Source organism: Schistocerca americana, chromosome 4 (genome assembly GCF_021461395.2).
Source record: "Schistocerca americana isolate TAMUIC-IGC-003095 chromosome 4, iqSchAmer2.1, whole genome shotgun sequence".
NCBI lineage: Eukaryota > Metazoa > Arthropoda > Insecta > Orthoptera > Acrididae > Schistocerca > Schistocerca americana.
The window spans coordinates 818596130-818619072 of record NC_060122.1 but is presented as its reverse complement, the minus strand read 5'-3'; the positions used below and the strand labels follow the sequence as shown (position 1 = coordinate 818619072).

Genomic DNA, 22943 nt, shown 5'->3' with positions numbered 1-22943 from the left:
ACTCCTTAAATGAAAGTGCGCAGACTTGAAATTTGCCAGGAACTTCTCTCGTGTTACAAGAATGAAGGTGACACCTTTCTCCATTTGATTGTGACACGAGACGAAACGTGGGTACACCATTACGACCCGGAGCTGAAACATCAGTCTATGGAATATCGACACAAAGACACGCCCCAGAAAAAGAAATTCAAGATGCAGCCCTCAGTCCCACAGTGAAAATGCTGTTCTTGAGCATGAGATGAGTTAGTTGCTGTTGATAAACAGCTGGAAATAGCTTTGACTGCTGCAAAGTAATTAACACTTGCTTTGAGTGGATCAGTAAATTTTATCCTAGTAAATTTTATCTTAGATTCCTCTCTCTTGTGGGATGCAGATGGCGTTACCCACGTTGATTTCCTTGATCGTGGAACAACAATAAATTCAGAGCATTGCATCACAACGCTATGAACTCTTCAACGATGGCCAACAAGGGTCCAAAAGGAAAAGGGAAATGTTTTCCTGGAGCATGACAATGCCAAACCACACACTTCACGTGCCACCACAGCAGAACTTTAGAGGCTGTATCTCACCATCGTACGGCATCCTCCGTACAGTCCAGATTTAGCACCATCTGACTTCCATCTGTTCCCAATAATGAAAGACAATCTGCGGGGACATCATTATGCTTCTGATGAAGACATTGAGAGAACTGCGAGACTGTGGTTGCAGAAACAGAGTGTCAACTTCCTCTGTGATGGCTTCAGAAAACTTGTTCATCGTTGGCAGAAATTGGTTGGTGTTTATGCGGAAAAGTGAATATTGGTAATTAAAGACCACATTCTAAGGATTATTTCTGCATTTGATTTATTAGAATATTCCCATCCAAACCCAATTAACAAAGGTGGAGGCATTACTTTTCATTCAACTCTTGTACATCTCTCTTACCAACAGTTTTGAGGTGCTGCCTTCCACTGAAACTGGGCCAGTCCAATATAGTTCACCTGTTAGAGTGTCCAGTGTGTCACTTGTCAGGGGAAGTAAACGCAAAAGACAGGTATTGGTTAATTGTCAGCAGTTCATACATAAGTCAAATAATGGTACCCTTTGGGAAATGGGCAGCAGGGAATGAGAAGGATCACTTCATGCACTCATTCATGCCAAAGAGTCTATTCTGGTGGTCATGGAGGGAACAGTATTCAACCTATTACAGATTGTGGTACATGCTGAAGAAACAAAGACTGGACAGCATTTACCTTCAATAGCTGAAATTCCATTATTGCCAATAACCACATATAAAGTACAAAAGACTATACTAGCTTTCAGATCTGTTAGTTCTTTCATCCGGGAGAAAAGAATGAAAGGTTGGGGCAGGTTAGAAAGTAGGGGAAGCTCACTCGAAACGTAGGATGAGAGTGATACACCTCTTGAGATGGTGAGTCCAGACATAAGGGACCTAAAATGTGTATGTGTCAGCAGTACTGGGATTTTTGCCTCTTGAAGATAAGTAATGCTGGATATTCTGTCACCTTGTAGTTTCATGTTTTTCTCAAATGAATTTTGCTCTTGCTACACTATACAGTTTTCCACTTTTATAGTTAGATTTGAACGTCTTTTAATGCAAATTGCTTTCACTCTTACCAGTTAACTCTTCCCTTTGGATTTTTTATTTCAGGGCATGTTATCTTGTTACACCATACTTCTCTACTCACAATGACATTTATTCAAACAATTCAAACTTAAGGCAGAAATACCAACAATGTAGGAAAATTTAGATTACTATTTACTGTAAAGAAGACACTTCAAGATGCAGACAGGCACGAGTAAAAGACACTCACATACAGCTTTTGGCCACAGCCTTCATCAATAAAGAAACACACACACACACACACACACACACACACACACACACACACACACACCTCATGCACACACAACTGGCAGCTCCCAGCGCCAGCGACATGCCACTGACCATATCAAACTTGATTTCAGTGGCTGGTTTGCTACCTGAGCCATTAGGATCCTTTCCTCCACCACCAAAATTTCTGAAGTGCGCAGATGGGAGTTATTCTTACAACGCATTCTCCGCTCCTGTAATTATCCCTGTCTCATCTTAAGGTAACTTACTGTCCCCACACCCCCCACCCAACAGTTTCCACTTCTTCTGTCCTATCATCGCCTCCCCATTTTTGTCTCCCACCCTGTTTATTCACAGCTGTCTGCCAACGCATCTGAACATCTTTGCTTCTCTCATTTTTTGTTCCTTTTCCCCCACGTCTCTGGCCCACAACCTCCTAACGCTGGACCTGTTGACAGTTTAGTCCCTGCACACTCCACCAAACAGTGTCCGTCTCTCTCCCCACCTGTACGCTACTATCCCTTCTCCTTCCCCACCCCCTCCAGTTTGCTGCGTGCATCCCACTTGATGTTTCATTCTGGACCGAGCTGGCTGGAGTTGGTGGTCGTGTTTGCATGAGGCGTGCTTGCTTGTGTGTGTGTGTGTGTGTGTGTGTGTGTGTGTGTGTGTGTGTGTGTGTATGTGAGTAAATATTGTGTGTTTGTCTCTCTCTTTACTGACAAAGGCTATATGTGGCTGTCTTTTAATTGTGCCTGTCTGCAACTTGACGTGTCTTCTGTACAGTAAGTAGAAATCTATCTTTTGCTACATTGTTGACATTTACTCAGTCTTTTACAGTCTCCCCACATATTTTATTCTCCATTTCTTGCTTTATTTTCATTTTGTACTATTTTGTCTGAGAAATTAAGGGTTTTCTTTTCCTTTCTTTTCTCAATTGTAAGATTCATAGTAGAATTCTCTGCTATCCCAGGTATAAGATACATTAAATGAAGATTCAGGTTTAACATTTCATCAATGTCAAGGTGTTTGGAGACAGAGCAGTACCTGGGTAGACAGAGAAATGGGGAAAGGATTCAACTGTGGCCTTGTTAAAGGAAAAGGCTAGTGTTTGCCAGACTTGATTTAATGAAACCACTGAAAATAGAAGGCTATATGGAGAACTAAACCCAGCTTCTTTCAAATACTAATGTAGTTTCTTAACACTTTTGAGGTCCACTTAGCAAAATTTCAGGCTCAGTAAACCAGCCATTTATGTCATTATTTAAAATGTTACTGGCACATTTATCTTTGAAATATCTTAAAAGGCAGTACATGCTGAAAAGGACAGAGATTCAAGGTTTATTCTTCACCTTTATTTTAGTTCTTTGATATTCCAGAATACTATAAATGATTCATTAATTTCTGAGTTCTGCATTTTCCAAAGTTTTGCATGTATAAATATGATTGTGTATTTATTGAACCATAAACTCATGGACTTTCCATTGTTCCCCTCAATTGGTGTTGAGTGCAGTGCCTCGACAAAATGGTGACAAAGCAGGAAAGAAGTTTTTGTGTGTTGGAATATGTGAGATGTTCATCTGTTGAAACAGTGTAGTGTGCATTCAGAAATAATTATGGACAAGAATGGCCATGTTATCAGAGCACTGTGTGTTGGTATTTTCAATTTAGAGACACTAGTTGTCTCTGTAAACAGAAAAGTGCCAGTTGACCAAGTGCGCCAGGTCCAACCATGTAGAGGGTCAGGGAGAGTTTTGTACGTAGTCCCAAAAAAATCAACTGTACTTGCAAGCCACGAACTTAGAATGCTGCAGCAAACTGTGTGGAAGATTTTGTGATGGTGGCTGCTTTGCAGACTGTACCGTCTGCAGATCATGCAACAATTAAAACCAGAAATTTATGGCTGGTGCCTTCAATTTTGCATCACAATGTACGAAGTACTTCAGCATAAAAATTTTTGCCTCCAAGATGACATTCAGTGATGCAGCAGCCTTTCATTTATCTTGAGAGGTTAATCACCACAATGTGAGGACATGGAGCATTGAACATCCTCACGAAATTGTGGTGCCTGAATGATATTCGCTGAAGATTAATGTTTTCTGTGCAATTTCAGAGACAAAGCTTAATGGGTATTTTTAAAACAGGTTCTTACCTTGTATGCTGCAGTTGTGTTGTTTCCACAGCTGACTGCTGATTCCAAGAATTTCAGGTTCGAACAAGATGGGACACCCTCTCATTGGAACATTGAAGTTCATCGTATCAAAATCGCTGCATCACTGGATTGGATGTTGCGGTGAAAATGATTTGGTTCTGCTCCCTTTGCCCCCAGGTTTCCTGACCTACATCTTATGACTTTTTCCATTGGGAGTACATTAAGGACCATGTTTACATACCCCCACTGCCAAGAGCACTGGAGCTCCTCAGAGAACACATCACTGCTGCTGTGATGAAAATTGAGATGATGTTGTTACATAAGGTTTGGAATGAACTTGACTACATCTTGGATGCTTGCTGTGTGAAGAAAAGGGCACTTACAGAACATTTGTAGAGTGCAAAATTAAAGCTTGGTGAGCTTACAATTCTGTTTACACATCAGTCATATTTGTACATGTAATACTTTGGAAAATACAGAGCTTTGAAAATGAGTGAATCATTGTTTCTTTCCTGCTTGCTTTGCCAACAGATTGTTTCACCTCCTCTAAACAAATCTCAGAAACCTATGTTGGATGCTGCTCTCTTATGAGATTCATCTGCAAAAAGGATGAAAGGAAGACTTATAAAAAAGATCTAAACTGTAATTACAGCAGCAGAATTTGTAGTGATGATATTAATGGTGAAAAATTGTAGAAAAATACAATTTACCTGAATATGAATCTTCGTCAGGCTGTTCCCAATCAGATTCTCCCTCTGATCCACTATCATTGATTCTGTCTTTAGAGCTTCCAAAATTTCTTCCTTTGCTCAACAAATGTGTCATTTTTGAAGCAGAACTAGAACAAACTCCAAACAATAAATAATATGCAAATGAATATAAAAAAAAATGGAATTGCACTGTGGCTCAGTCAATCATGACAGCAGTTCCTACGTTCACTACTGTTCTTTCAAAATAATTCTAGCAGTTAACAACAGAAGACAGTCCCTGCTAAGGGTTGGTTAGTGAATTGTATGTACATTGTTCTTGTATGAAACTAGTCCAGTCATTGAGCAATAGGTGGCGTGCTTGTCATGAAAATGGCGGTCCAAAATATACTCAGGCGCAGTCCTTCACATGCAGTGCTATGGTTTTAATTGCACTCGGTTCTGTTGCCAGAGTTTTAATGTCCATACAGTATTTTTGACAGACATGATTGAGGTTTGCTGAAATGTAAATAATATGGTGTACAATTCTGAATGGAACTGGACATTGATAAGGTGAAAAAATTAATGACAATTAAAATAAAAAACTGTGTCCTTTTGAAAAGAACTATTTTTGCACTCCCTTTAATGGATTTAAGGAAACTACATAAAAAATAAATCTAGATGTAAGTCTAGATGGCCACCAGGGATTTGAATATCACTCCTTCCAAATTTAGGTTGAGTGTTTTAACCTTTACACCATCTTGCTTGGTTATTTGCAAGATAACATAGATTCACAGCTGTAATGGTTCAGTGGTGCACATTTTTCTGACAGCCTTAAATTACGTCATCTGCTACCATGGATTTCTTTCCCACATTTCTCAGACTGATTTTGTGCTACACCTCTCATGACCTTTTTCTGAAATGAAATGTATACATCAAAATAATCACTTCTTGTTAACATTAAAAAGCTCCACCAAATGTCAGTGGGTATTACAGAACCTCATGGGACTAGTGAGCTGTTTCACTGGCTGAAATTCACCCCAAGGCTGTATACAATTAACGGCTCCAAATACTTACACTTATAATATCACTATTATTTTGTTATGTTGTGATAGCATTTGTGTCCATGTTACCGAATAAAACTGGGCTTGTTTAGTTTTGTGCAATCAAACTTAAATTTAGCAGCAGTCCTTTCAGTTTGCAAAGTATCCTCCAGAATGAGTCATATGTTTTCAGTGTGCATGAAATATATGAAAACAGTTTGCAATAGCTATGATAATAGCTTTCTTACTGGAAAGCACATTGTAAAGGCATGATAACTTACTCAAGACTGATCCAAGTGCTGCATATGAAAAAAGCTGCATGAAAATATGGGTCTCTTTCTATATACGTAGGGCGTGTCTGGCAAATAATAAATAAGACACTGAAAATGATTGTATGATTGTAGTAGCATAAAAAAGGCTTCTAGCTGAGTAAAAATGTTAATCTATTTGGTAGTTAACAGCTAGAGATACTCTAAAAATCTCTATTTCCTCTTTCTCCTTCTCCTCCTCTGCCTTCGTCCACCCATCTGTCTCTTCATGTAGTCATCACGTGATGACTTTATCTTGAAAGTTGGCCATACATTTTCAGTACCTACATATTTAAGAAAAGCTCTTTGTGTTTAGTAAGAATTGGGGCATACTACTGGCAGGACTGGTATTTCACATATCAAAGAATGATGCTTAGTATTGTCTTAATATTTTTCAGATATAACCTGGTATAAGAATGGCAAAATTCTTCGTAATACAAGGAATATTCAAATTAGAATTAGAAACAACAAAACTACTTGTCAAATACTAAAAGTAACCCCAGAAGATGAAGGAACCTACATCTGCAAAGCAGCTAGCGAAGTTGGAGTAGCTGAAACAAAAGCAGAATTGTTTGTACAAGGTAAATAACATGTCAGAAAAATGAAAGTGTGTTATAAGATTAAATTTACATTCACACTGCACTCTTACATCAAAATTTGTTTGCAGAATTGACTCTTGAGGAGCGCCAAAAACTGGAAGTTAAGAAAGGCACAGAGCAGCATGCAAAGATAAAGCTGGAGAGAGTAAAAACACAGAAGAAGCCAAAAACAGAAGAAACTGTTGTCGACACAGTTTTTGAGACAGAGAGGAAAAGGTACTTATTTTTTCCAGAAGACTATAATTTATGCTGTGAATTTCAGATTCTAAAATCACAGTCTTTTTTTGTGCATTAAGTGAAATAGTATTCTATGTGTTTGTCTTTATATATTCTGCCTCAGAAGAAAATTTGAAATTTTTTAAAAGTGAAAGTCTCTTTTTCTACTTATTATATTTTCTGCTATTTGATTATTGAGCATTCAAAACAGCTGTTTACTACTTGACCTTCAACGTTTCATTAGGTCACAAAATATCTTTCATGTCATTTGGTGCAAATTTCTATTTTAGTTATGAAGTAAGTATTATCAGCACAATTTTGAGTTCACATTTCAATTTGTGTGCAAGTTTAAGACATCTCATAATAATAGAACTGAAAATTCATACACCAAATTTCATAGGTGAAGGATTGTTTTGCAAGAAACCAGGAGAACACGTTTCTTACGGGATGAACAGACAGTTACTGTGGTTTATTGTTTGTAATATTGGTACATTATTCTTGCAAATATCATATTCGTAGACAGATCATTTGCTTTTGTCATGCATCCATCATGCTCATGGAGTCACCCTTTTTATGACAAAGAAAGACTTACATTTGGCCGTTGAGTCATATGAAATTATTATTATTATTATTATTATTATTATTATTATGACAATATGAAGTAGAGAGGATATAAAATGTAGACTGGCAATGGCAAGGAAAGTGTTTCTGAAGAAGAGAAATTTGTTAACATTGAGTATAGATTTAAGTGTCAGGAAGTCGTTTCTGAAAGTATTTGTATAGAGTGTAGCCATGTATGGAAGTGAAACATGGACGATAAATAGTTTGGACAAGAAGAGAATAGAAGCTTTCGAAATGTGGTGCTACAGAAGAATGCTGAAGATTAGGTGGGTAGATCACATAACTAATGAGGAGGTATTGAATAGAATTGGGGAGAAGAGGAGTTTGTGGCACAACTTGACAAGAAGAAGAGACCGGTTGGTAGGACATGTTCTGAGGCATTAAGGGATCACAAATTTAGCATTGGAAGGCTGGAGGGTAAAAATCGTAGAGGGAGACCAAGAGATAAATACACTAAACAGATTCAGAAGGATGTAGGTTGCAGTAGGTACTGGGAGATGAAGAAGCTTTCACAGGATAGAGTAGCATGGAGAGCTGCATCAAACCAGTCTCAGGACTGAAGACAACAACAATGAAAATTGTGACATTAAATACTTCTGCAGCCTATAATTTTTGGTCTGTATGTAATGTATTACACTCATAGGAGTGACAAGAGAAAATTCCAAGTGTTATAACTGAACTTCAGCACCAGAAACTACTTAACTACTGCTGCTTTCCTGGGACTGAGATTTCATGTTGTTGCTGCATGTTCCAGCTGTTGTTATTACAGTTTGATACTTTTTGCAGTGTCTCGTTTGTTTAATTTTATTTTTCTTAGACCAGTCATTTCTGTTTTGTGTTTTTCTTGCTGTTATTAATTTAAATCCAAAACACGAGAAGATTCTGAGCCACAGTATGGAAGGGGTAAGAGAGAATATGGAGATCAGAAAAGATGAAATAAGGTGAACTGTCTGCTAATAATTATAGCAATAAAAGCCCAGCAGTTGTATTGGAGAAGTCAGATTTGGACTTCATCATTGGGTGGAAGGATATTATAACACATTGTAAGTCCGGAGACAGAAAATCTTTTATAAAATACAATATACAGTTTGGTCAGAGTGGCCGGAGGTAGTGGTCATATGGGTATGAGGTGTTCCTGCTTTTGTGGATGCCTGTGTGTGTGTGTGTGTGTGTGTGTGTGTGTGTGTGTGTGTGTGTGTGTGTGTGTGTTCCTTTCTTTTCTGAAGGAGGCTTTGTTCAAAAGTTCAGTGTCTAACTGTCTTTTTGTTGAGGTAGCAGACACTAGACAGGCACATTCAAATAGGACAGAAGAGTAATTAGCTTTCATTGTTGTTTGTTAAAGATAGCACAGTCATTCACTCAGCTCCCATAAATGCCATGCAAATCCCCCTCTTGAAAAACCCCCTCTCTCCCTCACACACGTTCTCTCTCTCTCTCTCTCTCTCTCACACACACACACACACACACACACACACACACATACACATACACATACACACAAACTGCCCCTCTCCTTTCCTCACACAGCCACCAGACACGAGTAGTGATCACAGGTAGGATGGATGGCAGAGAAATGAAAGTGGTATGGAATAGGGAAAGGGTAGCAGTGTAGATTAGAAAAGATAATATGTACTGAGGTGACAAAAGCAGCTTCGTGCAGGGATAGCTCCAGAGATAAGCATGCTGGCAGGAATGCAGAGAGAAAAAGGAGAGCTTGGGGAGGGTACAGAATTCAATAAACAGATAGGAAATAGAGAAAAGTTCCAAGGAGACAAATAGGATGGTGTAACAGAGGAAAGAAACGGAATGAGTGTGGTGCTTTGGGGATGGATTGGAGTGGAATTTTGGCAAAAGTATAGGGAGAGGCACCGAGATCACAATTGTCATGTTTTAGAACATGCTCTGCAACAGGATGTTGCATGCTGCCAGTATACACCCTCTGCCTATGCCCATTCATCCTAACTGATAATCTGTTGGTAGTCATGCCGATGAAAAGGCTGAACAGTGTTTATATAACAGCTGGTATATAACATGTGTCATTTCACAGGTGGCTCTCCTTTTGATAGTACATGTTTTGCCAGTTACAGGGCTGGTATAAGTGGTGGTAGGAGGGTGCAAAGTGGAAGTCTTGCAGCAGGGACAGCCACAGGAGTAGGGCCATAGGATAGGAAGATGCAGAAGGAGCATAGATTCTGACAAGAATATCACGGAGAGTGGGAGGGCAACAAAAAGTTCTTCTGGGTGTGGTGGGCAAAATCTCAGACAGAATGGATCTCAGTTCAAGCATGATTTAGGAAGTCATTGCCTTGTTGTATTAGCTGATTAATACATTCCAGACCAGGATAATACAGAATGACCAGTGGTGTTCCCCAGAGTTATTTTTTGAAGGGATCAGCACTACAAGGATTGGATATGATAACCTGGGAAATCTGCCTTTGAACTAAGCTGGTAGGGTAATTACTTCGAGTGAAAGTTGAGATGAGAATGATGGTGTATTGCTGTAAAGAGTCTGAACAAATACATTTGTCTCAAATGCCAAGATTATATGGGAGGGAACATTTGACATGGTAAGGATTGCAACTGTCAAAATGCAAATACTTTTGTTTGTTAGCGGTTTTAACGTGGACAGAAGTGTGTATCTGGCCTTCGGTGAGCATGAGATCAACATGAAGGAAACTGGCACGGGATTTGGAATACGACCATGTGAAATTTAATTGGAAAGAGGTATTCAGAGATTGCAGGAGTTTTAACAGGTCACCCTCACCATGAGTCCATATGGTAAAGATGTCATCAATGCAGCTAAACCAAACCAGAGGCTGAAGACTTATGGATCTGAGGAGAACCCTGTCCAAGTGACCCATGAAGAAGTTGGAATAGGGAGGAGACATCTTGGTTCCCATGGCTGTACCCCTGATCTGTTTGTATGTCTGCCCCTCAAAGTTGAAGTAGTTGTTGGTAAGCATAAAGTTGATTATAGTGAGTAGGAAGAATATCATATGTTTGGAATCAGTGTGCACTGACTGAGGAAATGTTCTGCAGCAGACAGACCCTGTACTTGGGGGATGTTGGCGTAGGGGGAGGTGGTATCGACGGTGACAAGTAAGGTGTGTGGTGGGATTGGGATGGGCACAGATTACAGACAATCTGGGAAATGCTTGGTATGTTTGATATAGGAGGGAAGTCTTTGTACTATGAGTTGCAGGTGCTGATCAATTATGGCAGACGTATTTTCAGTGGGTGCTTTGAAGCCAGCAACTATATAATGGCCAGGATCTTAATAAGAAGGTAAAAGGTGGGGGTACGTGGTTTGAGTGGGGTGAGAAGTTCTATGGAACGACATTTTAGTCCTTGTGAGGGGCCTGAGGATTTAGGGAGGGACTGCAGGACAGTTTGAATCACAGGGATGGGATCTTGATGGCAGATGCTGTGTGTAGAGTTGTCAGACAGCTGGCATAGACCTTCACTAACATACTCCTTTCAGTCCTATACCACAGTGGTAGATCCCATCCCTGAGATTCAAACAAGAGCAAGCGAATAGTGGTATGTGGTAATTTCAAAGTAGATTTCGTAAAGGATCCTGAGAAGAAAAATTACGTGTAAACATTATTTGGATCATAAGTTTGATTTCAGTAATTAATTTACCTACATTTTTGGATATTAGAAACTGCTTGGTAATATCTGCACTGACTAAGATCAAAGTGAGCAAATAAACATGCTTTCAGTAATCAACTGACTCTAAGATCAAGATGTACAGGTGATTAGAATAAACAAGGTATTGCCATACAGTTCTGATGCACCACTATTGCAATGAGTTGGAACAGTTTATGGCTAGAGGGCAGAAAGTAACTTGGAAAAAGTGAACTGGGAAAAATTTATAGGAAAAAAATTCCAAAGTGAAATTTAATGTATTGCATGATATGTATGTTTTCCCCATAAATTAATTAGTAAGAACAGAAGAAAACTAAGTGAAAAACCATGGATCACTAATGGGATTAAAATTTCTTGCAAATGGAAAAGGGAGATTTAGTATTAACAACAAGAAGTAAAGATTCTGCTTTAGGTGTGAACTACAAAATTTATTCCATGTTATTAAGAAAAGTTATTAAAATCTCAATAACTATACATATTATTTCTGACATTAATAGTTGGGATAAGTGAATTAAATCTAATGGGATATGGTAAATAAAAGAAAGGACAACATAGCTCTTGATTTGAATGGAACAGTCATAAATGGTAATTCAAAAGTAGGAGCTGTTGTTTCTTATATGTAAAAGGTGTACAACTTAGCTTCCACCATTTGCTGATAGGTGGCGACAGCGGTAAGTAGCGGTCGAAAGAAACATATCGTAGACATCAGGCAGTTAGCTTGAACCTCAGTCAACATAACCTCATTGAAACATTAGTCGACTTGTCTCTGCATCATAAAGTTGTTCTTGATTGAAAATGTCAGTTTACGAGCCTAATTCTCGTCATTTGCAGGAGATGTTCCTGTTTTGTTTCAATATGAAGAAAACAGCAGCTGAGTCTAATCGAATGCTCTCAAGTACATATGGTAAGGACGCTATTAGTGAAAGAACATGTCGTGAGTTGTTTCAATGCTTCAAGAATGGTGATTTTAACGTCGTAGACTGACATAGTGGTGGAAGAGAGAATGTTTTCGAAGATGCAGAATTGGAGACATTGCTGAGTGAAGACTCGCGTCAAGCTCAAGAAGAATTGGCACGATTAGTGGGAGTGACATAGCAAGCCATTTCCAAATGTCTCAAGGCTATGGGCATGATTCAGAAAGAAGGAACTTGGGTCCCATGTGAGATGAAACCAAGATATATTGAATGGCGTTTGTGTGTTTATGAACAGTTGCTTCAGAGGCAAAAATGGAAGGGATTTTTGTATTGCATTGTGACCGGGGATGAAAAATGGGTTCATTACGATAACCATAAACACAAAAAATCATGGGGATATCCTGGCCATGCTTCCATGTCGATGGCCAAACCGAATATTCACGGCTCCAAGATCATGCTCTGCATTTCGTGGGACCAGCTCGGCACTGTGTACTGTGAGGTGTTAAAACCATGTGAAACAATCACAGGTGCTCGTTATCGAATGCAATTAGTGCATTAAAAGATAAACGGCCCCAATACAGCGAGAGGCATGATAAAGTGATTTTGCAGCACAAATGAGGTGTTAAAACCACATGAAACAATCACAGGTGCTCGTTATCGAATGCAATTAGTGCATTTGAGCAGAGCATTAAAAGACAAATGGCCCCAATACAGTGAGAGGCACGATAAAGTGATTTTGCAGCACGAAAATGTTTAATGCCACATTGCAAAAGAGGTCAAAACGAACTTTGAAACGTTAAAATGGGAAGTCCTACCCCACCTGCTGTATTCTCCATACATTGCTCCCTCTGACTATCACCTGTTTAGATCAATGGCACATGGCTTGACTGACCAACACTTCCGATCTCATGAAGATGTCACAAATTGGATCGATTCGTGGATCTCTTCAAAAGATGAACAATTTTTTCGACACGGGATTCGTACACTGCCAGAAAGATGGGAGAATGTAGTGGCCAGCAATGGAAAATACTTTGAATGATACATGTGTAACCAGTTTGTTTCATTAAAGCCTCAAATGCTGGAGAAAAAACGGCAGAAGCAAAGTTGTACACCTTGTAGTTAAGACTTATGGTCAAGGAATTCAGCATAAAAAATCAAGGTAATATGTTGAGAAAGTAACTACTATAAAATTTCGTGACCTGGTACTCTAATCCACTTCCAAATCTAAAATTTAAAAAATAATAAACTCTTTCAAAATAAAATTGCAATGGAGTTGGTGGTATTTCCAATGTAATTCTAAAGAATTGTTATCATATAATAAGGATCACAATGTCTAAAATATATAGTGGATCATTAACTCAGAGTACCTTTACAGAATTATTAAAAGACACAATTTTTAAATTTTTTAATAAGGGAGGTGACTGATGTGATGCCAGTAGTTAACAGACTCCTTCAATGAAGACATCATTTTCTAATTTTTCTGAGAATGTAATGTACACCAAAGGTGTCCAGTCTCAGTCATAAAAATATTCTTAGCAAATCACCATATATATTTGGAAGGTTGGTCTACTGATAATGTGATTCATCAGATTTTATAACAATAAAATACCAAAACGGCACCAGTTGTTGGCATATATAAAGCATTTTGACTTCATAAATCACGAAATTTTTGTTCAAAAACAGAGTTTTCTTTTACAATTATGCTGTACTGATCACCATTGATGATTCATAGAGAACTGTTTAAGGAGGGAAACACTGGAATGTCCAGGTTGGAATTTCAACAATATTAGGAAAGGATAAATTGTTACTCACTGTAAAGAGGACTAGTTGAGTTGCAGACAGGCACAATGAAAAGAGTGTTACACATCTAGCTTTTGGCCAAAGCCTTCTTCAGAAAAGAAACCCCACACAAGCAAGGACACCTCACACACACGACTGCTTTTGAGGCACAATGAAACAATGGACAGTCCAGGTTGGAATATCAACAATATATGAAAATGGTAGATTGCTACTCACCATCAAGATGATTCATTTAGTTGCACGCAGGCACAATGAGAAGAATGTTACACACTTAGCTTTTGGCGAAAGCCTTCTACAGAAAATAAAACGCACACGCATGTACACAAACATGTACACTTCAGGCAAACATGACCACTATCTCCAGCAGCTCCAACCACAATGCCTTCCGGTCAGTGCTGCTGGAGATAGTGGTCATTTGTGCGTTAGGTGTGTATGCTTGTGTGAATATGTGTGTGTTTTCTTTTCTAAAGAAGGCTTTGGCAAGCTAAATGTGTAACAGTCTTTTCATTGTGCCTGGCTGCAACTCAACAAGTCGTCTTGATGGTGAGTAACAATCTACACTTATCCTAATATTGTTATTTAAAGAGTGAAGTATTTTAACTACAGCACACAGTACATAATTTCTCCCATCTAATTTGTTGTAAATAATCTATTAAAATTCATAAGGGATAATGATAGTAAAAATTATGATACTAAAAAGGGAAAAAATTGCCTACATTAATCTTCAGTAACATACACTTTAACTTAGAAAAGAGTGAACAATGCTGCTACCAAAATCTTTGGTCACTTACTCTTTGTTAATATGCACCTGACAGGTAGTATGTTTAAATTTGAAATTAAGGAGAAAAAATTCCTTCAGGGCAATTTTTTTCTATACTGTAGGATAGTTATTATTTAGAAACTTGTAGCTTATTTGGCACAAATGTGTCACATGCTATAGTCTTGTCTGTAAACTCAAGTGCTTTTGGTGGGGAAAGTGGCCTTTCCCGGAAGAACACTGCCACTGGCCTACAGGGGCACCCAAAATCAGTTGCCTGTTACCTGTATAGCAGTGTAGATCTATGTGCAGTGATTTACGTCATTTCTGTTTGTGGGGCCTTAGTTGCCAGTGTCAGTCAGTTAACTATGTATACTCACTGATATACTTCAGTATCTGGAAGTGATGGATAATCATTGTGCAATGCAAGAAAATGTGCAAACTACAAAGGAGAGGAGGTACTGTATTTGTGTAGTAAGGAGTGTTTGATCATCTCTAATGTTATTACAGCATGTGTTAAAGAGGCAACACAAAAAGAACTGTTGGTTAATATTACCAGTCCCAATGTCTGCCTCCGTAGCGTAACGGTAGCGTTACCGCCTACCACGCAAGGGGCCCAGGTTCAGTTCCCGCCAGGGGACTGGGTGTCATGTGTCTTTCATCATAATTTCATTATCATTGACTTGCAAGTCTCTGAAGTGGGGTCAACTGAAAATGACTTGCAATACGGCTGTCGAACTCCCCCCGAATGGGGCCTCCCGGCCAACAATGCCATGTGATCATTTCATTTCATTTTCACCAGTCCCAACCTAAAGGCTGCAATTCATGCAAACGCCAACCTCACCACAATTGGACACGTAAGGAAGGAATGCAAAAATAAGCCTCATGGTTTACTGAAGTCACCATGAAGAAAAACAAATTATTTTGGGAGGAAACCCATCATTATAGACTGTTTCACAATCATGTAAAACCTTTGATGCTTATAGAACAGCAGGGTTTGAATGTGTTCTGTCGCTAAATCTCTATCTCAGTTACTATTCACCTGATTCTAAGATATATTGCTTAAAACATGTGTGCAGTAGCTATTATAATCACTGCTGAAATTTCCTTTGAAACATGTACACCAATTCTGAACTTCTAAGTAAAAAGCTTGACATATGAGGTGCATTCACATATAATTTTTTATTTTTTGGTAAGAACTTTATTTCTTAATCTACAGCAATGTTATCCTGTTTAAAATATTCCCCATTACATACTATAAATTTATGCCATTGGTTTTTCCAATTCTCGAAACACTTTGGGAACTGTTTCCTCCGGATAGTTTATAGGTATCTTAACTGTGCATTTTTAATCTCATCCATGCTTGTAAAATTGCTGTTCTTAAAGGCCTGCTTCGAAATATTTATACCACTTGCATGCCCTTGGTTTACTCATAACAGACTCACCAAAAGCAGTACTTAACATTTTTAAAAAATTCATACTTTATTCCATTCTTATAACAAAATTTGATGCAGATTCTCTAATCTATTTTTATACAAAACAAATAATCTTTGGTGCTACCAAAACACATTTAATCTTCTTGACTGCTGACAACAAAGTAAATACACAATATGCATAACATTATACACATACTTTTCAGACATGTTTACAAAGACTGTGACAAGAAAAGTAGTGCAAATCAGACTAATACAATACACAAAATTATAAATTTCTGGTTACTTTTTAAACACTCTTGTGTGGCAAGAATTTTTAAGTTTCAATGCAGCCCCTGAAAGAAAACTTCTACCTGTTAGTTGAAACACAAAGTAAGAACAAGACTTAAATTCTACAGATTGATTGTATCAATGGGGTTCGTTTTAGGAATAATAGTAGAGGAATATACATTCACATGAACAGGCATTCAGTTCTATGTTTGTTGTAGAATTCTGACTTCCATTGTTATTTTAATATTATTTACTCTACAATGTTGTGTTTCGGATGGAGCTATCATCTTTTGTATTCCGTATGGTCTTAACGCTTTTGTCTAAAAATAAACACAGCCAGGACATATTTGAACATTGCGTCACCACTAATTTAAAGCATGCACAGTGGCAGGGCTGGTACTATGTTGTGAAACAGCCTGTAGAAGTGCCTTGTGACGTAGCTGGGTAGGTAGAATGGGGCCTCACTTGCTCTTAAGTTTACCGACAGACTATACTTGTGGTATTAAACTAAATATTTCTCTTTTGTGTGATCTAATCTGTAAATGGTCAAATGCAGCTGTATTGAAATACCAATTAAATTAGTATTCTGTAAAATGACCTTTTTTCAACTTCATTACAATACACCGGTATTTTGCAAAGTAGCCACAAGAACATGTATCTAACTAAAATCTATGAAATTACTCCCAGTTTTCTATTTAAAGCACCTCCATTTTATTTTTTTTCCACAGGGAAATTGTGGACATCCATGAGACACATGTTCTGGAATCCACTGCACAGTTTGCAGAGAAAACAAAAAAGGTAATTAGATGAAGTACAGCTAACTAATCTCATGAGTAAACTACTATGCTTCTGTCAATAATTAGAAATTTTCAGATATGAGCATAAGGAAATTAAATGACCAAACATTAAAGAGGGGTGAGAGGTTGGGCTTACAGTTCGAGCTAAGCAAGTAAGTACTTTATTTGTGCATAGATCATATCATGATGATACTGGATACTTCGACAATTTAAAATTCACACATAAACGCACTCACCCACACTCAGTCACACGCGCATGTGAGCACATCCACTTCCACACACACAACAGATATTTTGATGCTGCAAACACTGTATGTACATTTAATTTTCAGCTGCTTTGATTTGAGTGCAAGTACTCTGCAATGTTGTATGGGCTAAATAGGGTAAGGTAATTTTCGGCCTATGTTTGAGAGCTTGAACCTCGTGTATACTCTTTGTATTCTACCTCTGAACCCGGAAATGTTATGTAATTGTTAAATATGTGTGGAAAAGGGATATATGTCCTAATCTTCTTCTCCCTACATCCTCCCATCTGCCTGTCCATCTCCTCCTCCTCCTCCTTATCGTTGTTCACCTCCTCATCCTCCCATGTCTCTCTGTCCATCACCTCCTCTACCTCTTTCTGTCCATATCCTCTCTCCACATCCTCCTCCCCCCTCTCTCTCTCCATCTCCTCTTTGTACATTTCCTATCCCCTCCCTCCTAGTCCATCTCAGTTTCTCTCTCTCTCTCTCTCTGACCTTGAACATCATTTATTGCCATTGACAATGAAACCATTATTGGGAATTGAAGTCACTTAAAATGAATGGGTAATTTGGTTGGGATCATTGATATACAAGGTATGAGCGACCTGTCCTGCTGCCAATATGTCAGGATGGTAGCTTCAACGACAGCATGTTGCATAATTTTAACCTGAGAATGGGTAGGATTACAAAGTTTTGAATGATTCAGGTTCCATAGTAGTATTCTAATCATAAGCCAATAAGCCATAACTTTAAACAATGAAAAATCTGGGATGGAATAACGACAATATTATGGAAAGGACAGATTACCACTCATGCTATAGCGTAGATGCTGAGTTGCGGACAGGCACTACTAAAAGACTACTATACATAAACAAATAAGCTGTTGGCCAGAAAGCTTTCTTCTAAAATAGACAGCATACACACACACATTCACACAAATGCAGCTCACATACATGTGACCACTGCCTCTGGTTACTGAGGCCATACTGTGAGCAGCTGTGTGTAGTGGTTGGGATGGGAAGGGGGAGTGAGAGCAGGGTATGGGTGGGGGACAGTAGAGCACTGTTTGTGGGAGAATCCAGGAATGGGGTGGGGAGAGGATAGTGCAGCTAGGTGCAGTTGGAGAGAAGCATGGGTATGTTGGTGGAATAGAAGGCTGTGTGATGCAGGAGTGGGAATGTGGGTGATGGACAGTGACTAACGAGCATTGAGGCCATGGGGGTTACAGGAATGTAGGATGTATTGCAGGGAGAGCTCACATCTGCACAATTCAGAGAAGCTGGTGTTAGTGGGAAGGGTTCAGGTGGCACAGGTTGTGAAGAAGTCATTGAAATAAAGAATGTTGTATTGGCCAGAACACTCAGCAACTGGATGATCCAGTTATTTTTTGGCCACAGTTTGTTCGTGCCCATTAATGCGGACAGACAGTTTGTTGGTTGTCATGCTCACATAGAATGCAACACAGTGATTGCAGTGTAATTTGTAGATCACATAACTGGTTTCAGGTACCCTGCCTTTAATGGGATAGTGATGCTGGTGACCAGACTGGAGTAGGTGGTGGTGGGAGGATGTATGGGACAGGGCTTTCACTTAGGTCTGAGGCATGAGGTAAGGTGTCGGGAGCAGGGGCTGTGTACAGGTGAACAAGGAGCTTGTGTGGATTTGATGGGCAGTTGAATACCTTTGTCGGATGGATCAGAAGCATCACCTTTCCGATCAAAGGCAGGGCTATCTGTGGGAACCAGTTACGTGATCTGCAAGCTGAGCTGCAATCACTGTGCTGCATTTTACATGAGCATGACAGCCAACAAGCTGTCTCTCTACATGAATGGCCCCTGAAAAAGACATTGACCACCCAGTTGCTGAGCATGCTGCCCAATACAGTGTCCTTCATTTTAGTGACTGCTTCACAGCCTGTGTCATCTGGATCCTTCCTAACAACACCAGCTTTTCAGAATTGCGAAGGTGGGAACTCTCTCTGCAATGTATCCTACATTCCCATAACCCTATTGTCCTTAACCACCTTTAGTCATTGTCATTCACTCATCTATCCCCTTCCCTGTTCCAACTCCACAGCCTTCTATTTCCATAAGGGCACCCACAGTCTTTTTACTTCTCTCCTTTTCTGCTCCCACCTGGCCTTCCATCTAACCTCCTGACAAAATAAACTGGAATAGAAGGAAGAACGGATAGAGGTACTCAAAGTACCCTCCTCCACACACTGTCAGGTGGCTTGGGGAGTACGGATGTAGATGTAGATGTAGATGTAGACTGCACCCAGTTGCCCTACGACCATTCTATCTCGTCCCTGTATGCTCCCAAAAACAGGACTTTACCATCCCCCAAGCACACCCTGCTCTCCCTCCCCCATCCAGCGCCATCCTCCTCTGTACTCCACCACCCAGATTGTTTATGCCATCATGCACAGTTACTCACAGTCTGACTTCAGAAGACAGAGACAGTTGTCATGTGTGTGTAAGCTGCATTTGCATTAATGTATTGTGTATGTTGCCTGTATCATAAGAAGACTTTCTGGCTGAAAACTTACGTGTATAGTAGTCTTTTTGTTGTGCCTGTCTGCAGCTCAACATCTTTGGTATGTAGTGAGTTGCAATTTATCCTTTTCATATTGTCATTAAGCCATAACTTTGATGTTTTGTGTTAAAAACAACTGTGAGGAAGACACATGGTTGTCTATACAATTTCTTTTTAAAGTTTTGTGTGTGTGTGTGTATCAGTAAATTTTCGAGATTTTTGCTATCAGTGTTTCCTCTTCATATATTATATACAGTGCTGATGGCAGTTATATGAGTTGAGTAGTATGAAAGGGAGGCAGTGGTTGAGAAGGGAGTGATACAGGGCTGTAACCTGTCCCAGATGTTATTCAATTTGTACATTCAACAAGCAGTAAAAGAAACTAAAGAAAAGTTTGGAGTAGGAATTATAATTCAGGGAGTAGAAATAAAATTTTTTAAGATTTTCCAATGACATTGTAATACTGTCAGAGACAGCAAAGGACTTGGAAGAGCAGTTGAACAGAATGGACAGTGTCTTGAAAGGAGGGTATAGGATGAACATCAACAAAAAAACAAGGATAATGGAATGTAGTCAAATTAAATCAGGGGATGCTAAGAGAATTAGATTAGAAAATGAGATACTTAATGTAGTCAGTGAATTATGCTATTTGGTCAGCAAAATAACTGATAATGGCTGAAGTAGAGAGGATATAAAATGTAGACTGGCAATGACAAGAAAAACATTTTGGAAGACGAGAAATCTGTTAACATTGATTATAGATTTAAGTGTTAGGAAGACTTTTCTGAAGGTATTAATCTGGAGTGTAGCCATATGTGGAAGTAAAACATCGATGATAAACAGTTTAAACAAAAATAGAATAGCAGATTTTGAAATGTGGTGCTACAGATGAATGTTGAAGATTGGATGGGTTGGTCACATAACTAATGATGAGGTACTGAACAGAATTTGGGAGACAAGAAATTTGTGGTAAAACTTGATGAAAAGAAGGGATCAGTTGATAGGACACTTACTGAGACATCAAGCAATCACAAATTTAGTATTGGGGGGAAATGTGAGGATAAAAATTGTAGACAGACACCACGAGATGAATACACTAAGCAGATTCAGAAAGATGCAGGTTGCAGTAGTTATTTGGAGATGAAGAGGCTTGCACAGGATAGAGTAGCAAAGAGAGCTGCATCAAACCAGTCTTCTGACTGAATGCCACAACAACTACAACATACATATATTCAGTGCTTGATTTCTGGTGGCAGTGCATATATTTATATACCATATAAATCAGACCAAAACTATGTAGCCTGCATCTGCCCAAACATTTATTAGAGAGCGTATAAAAATTTGAATGAAATCAGTCCAGGAATTTTGAGATTTTTGCTAATAATTTTAAACAATGACTTTGTGATCGCTTGATGTCTCAGTAAGTGCCCTATCTTTATACCATAGTGTAGATGAAGACTGATATAAAAAAATAAGGTTCCTTTGTCTGTGAGGCTTTTATCTATTTGAGCAACAAAAAAATTGTTTCTGAATGTGGAAAGTAGGAGAGTGATACTGGTAGAATTGAAACTGTGAAGGTCAGTTGTGAGTCAGGCCTGGATAGCTTGGTAAGAGCATAGCAAGGCTCCAGGCTCGAGTCCCAGTTTGGCAGAAAGTTTCGATCTGTCAGGAAGTTTCAGACCTTTTCATCCTCTATTACAGAATGTAAAAGTCTAGCCAGAAACAGCTCCTTGGCTATGGATCAACTATTTCCCAGCACTTTTCATTTTTCAAGGAGTGCTAATCCAGAAGGCTATGCAGGAGAATGTAACGAATGGCAGCTATCTTTAAATGTAAGTGTAATGTAATGGCTACAACAAAGAAAAAGAACGTGATTGTATACAATTAGAAGATCAATGATGTACAGCTTGAGCCTGTCACATTATATATTTGTTTAGGAGTAACATTACAATGCCGTATGAAATTGAATGATTACATAAAATCAGTATTAGGGAAGGTGCATGTAAGACTAAGATTTATTACTAGGGTTTTTGGAAAGTGGGATGCAGCTGTAAAAGGAATCACATGTGAGTTGCTAGTGTGACCAGTTCTAGTGTATTGATGCAGTGTTTTGAGCCCACATCAGTTAGGCATGAGAATAGGCAGTAATCAAATTCAGAGCCACACTGATGGGATCATAGCAGGTAAGTATAGCTCACACACAAATGTGTGTGTCCTTTGACAACTCAGTTAGGAGTCCTCGGAAGAAGGAAGACACAATGCTTGTGAAAGCCTGATCGGTAAATTTAGAGAATCTGTGTCTGAAGGAGACACTGTGACTGTTGTGCTGCCACATAAATATTGTGAGAATAATGTAAGAGAGAGTAGGGCCTGTCAGAGTCAAACAGACAGTATTTTTCCCTCACTTGATACACAAATGCGATAGGACAGAAAATCACTGATATTGGCGCATAGTACCTCCTCCGTGCATAGTACAGTAGGCATCCAAAGAAGAATGCCTGTGAGGGGTAAGACGGGCAGCAGGGAAGTGGTCCTTCTCCTCTCTTCCTTCCCTCCTGTGACTCCCCACCGTTTGGGCTGTTGCCCATATGAAAAGTGTTCTTTTACTGGCAAGGTCAGCGTGTTGCATTTCACTGTTTGCCATTTGTGGTCTCCCATTTTCGTTTTATTTCTTATGATGAAAGTTCTAGTGAAAACCAGACATCACATCCACATTAAAAGCAATAAAATTCATTGGCCATGTTTTTAACTGAATAAAATGAAATGTATATTGTGACCAAAAAAATGCAGTTCAAAAGTTGCACACACAGTACCGGTATTACTGAACTGATGATGCAGCAGGACTGACATCCTGTATACATAAATGAAGAATTTAACTTGACATTATTCTGGAAATATCAGTGTACTGAAGAGGTGAGATGATTTAATATATATATTTGAATCGCTTTGAGTGAGTCAAATTTACATGTCCATGTAAATACATTCACAAAAATGTTTTTAGAATGGTGCGCACTTTTCTCTTAAGAGCATATCACTGAGTTGGAGGCGCATTCCTGTTGCTTGTTTGTTTCTCAACTGTGGGCAGTAC

At 38.9% G+C, this 22943-nt stretch overlaps 1 protein-coding gene across 1 annotated transcript in view; it reads left to right on the top strand.

The window, feature by feature from the left end:
- Nucleotides 1–22943, top strand: part of LOC124613827 (titin) — a 524266-nt gene that overhangs the window by 313303 nt on the left and 188020 nt on the right. Inside the window, exons 122-124 of the mRNA XM_047142550.1 lie at nucleotides 6419–6601; nucleotides 6688–6835; nucleotides 17007–17076. Of these exons, the coding sequence (XP_046998506.1) occupies nucleotides 6419–6601; nucleotides 6688–6835; nucleotides 17007–17076 (401 nt within the window). The remainder of the gene's footprint in view (nucleotides 1–6418; nucleotides 6602–6687; nucleotides 6836–17006; nucleotides 17077–22943) is intronic.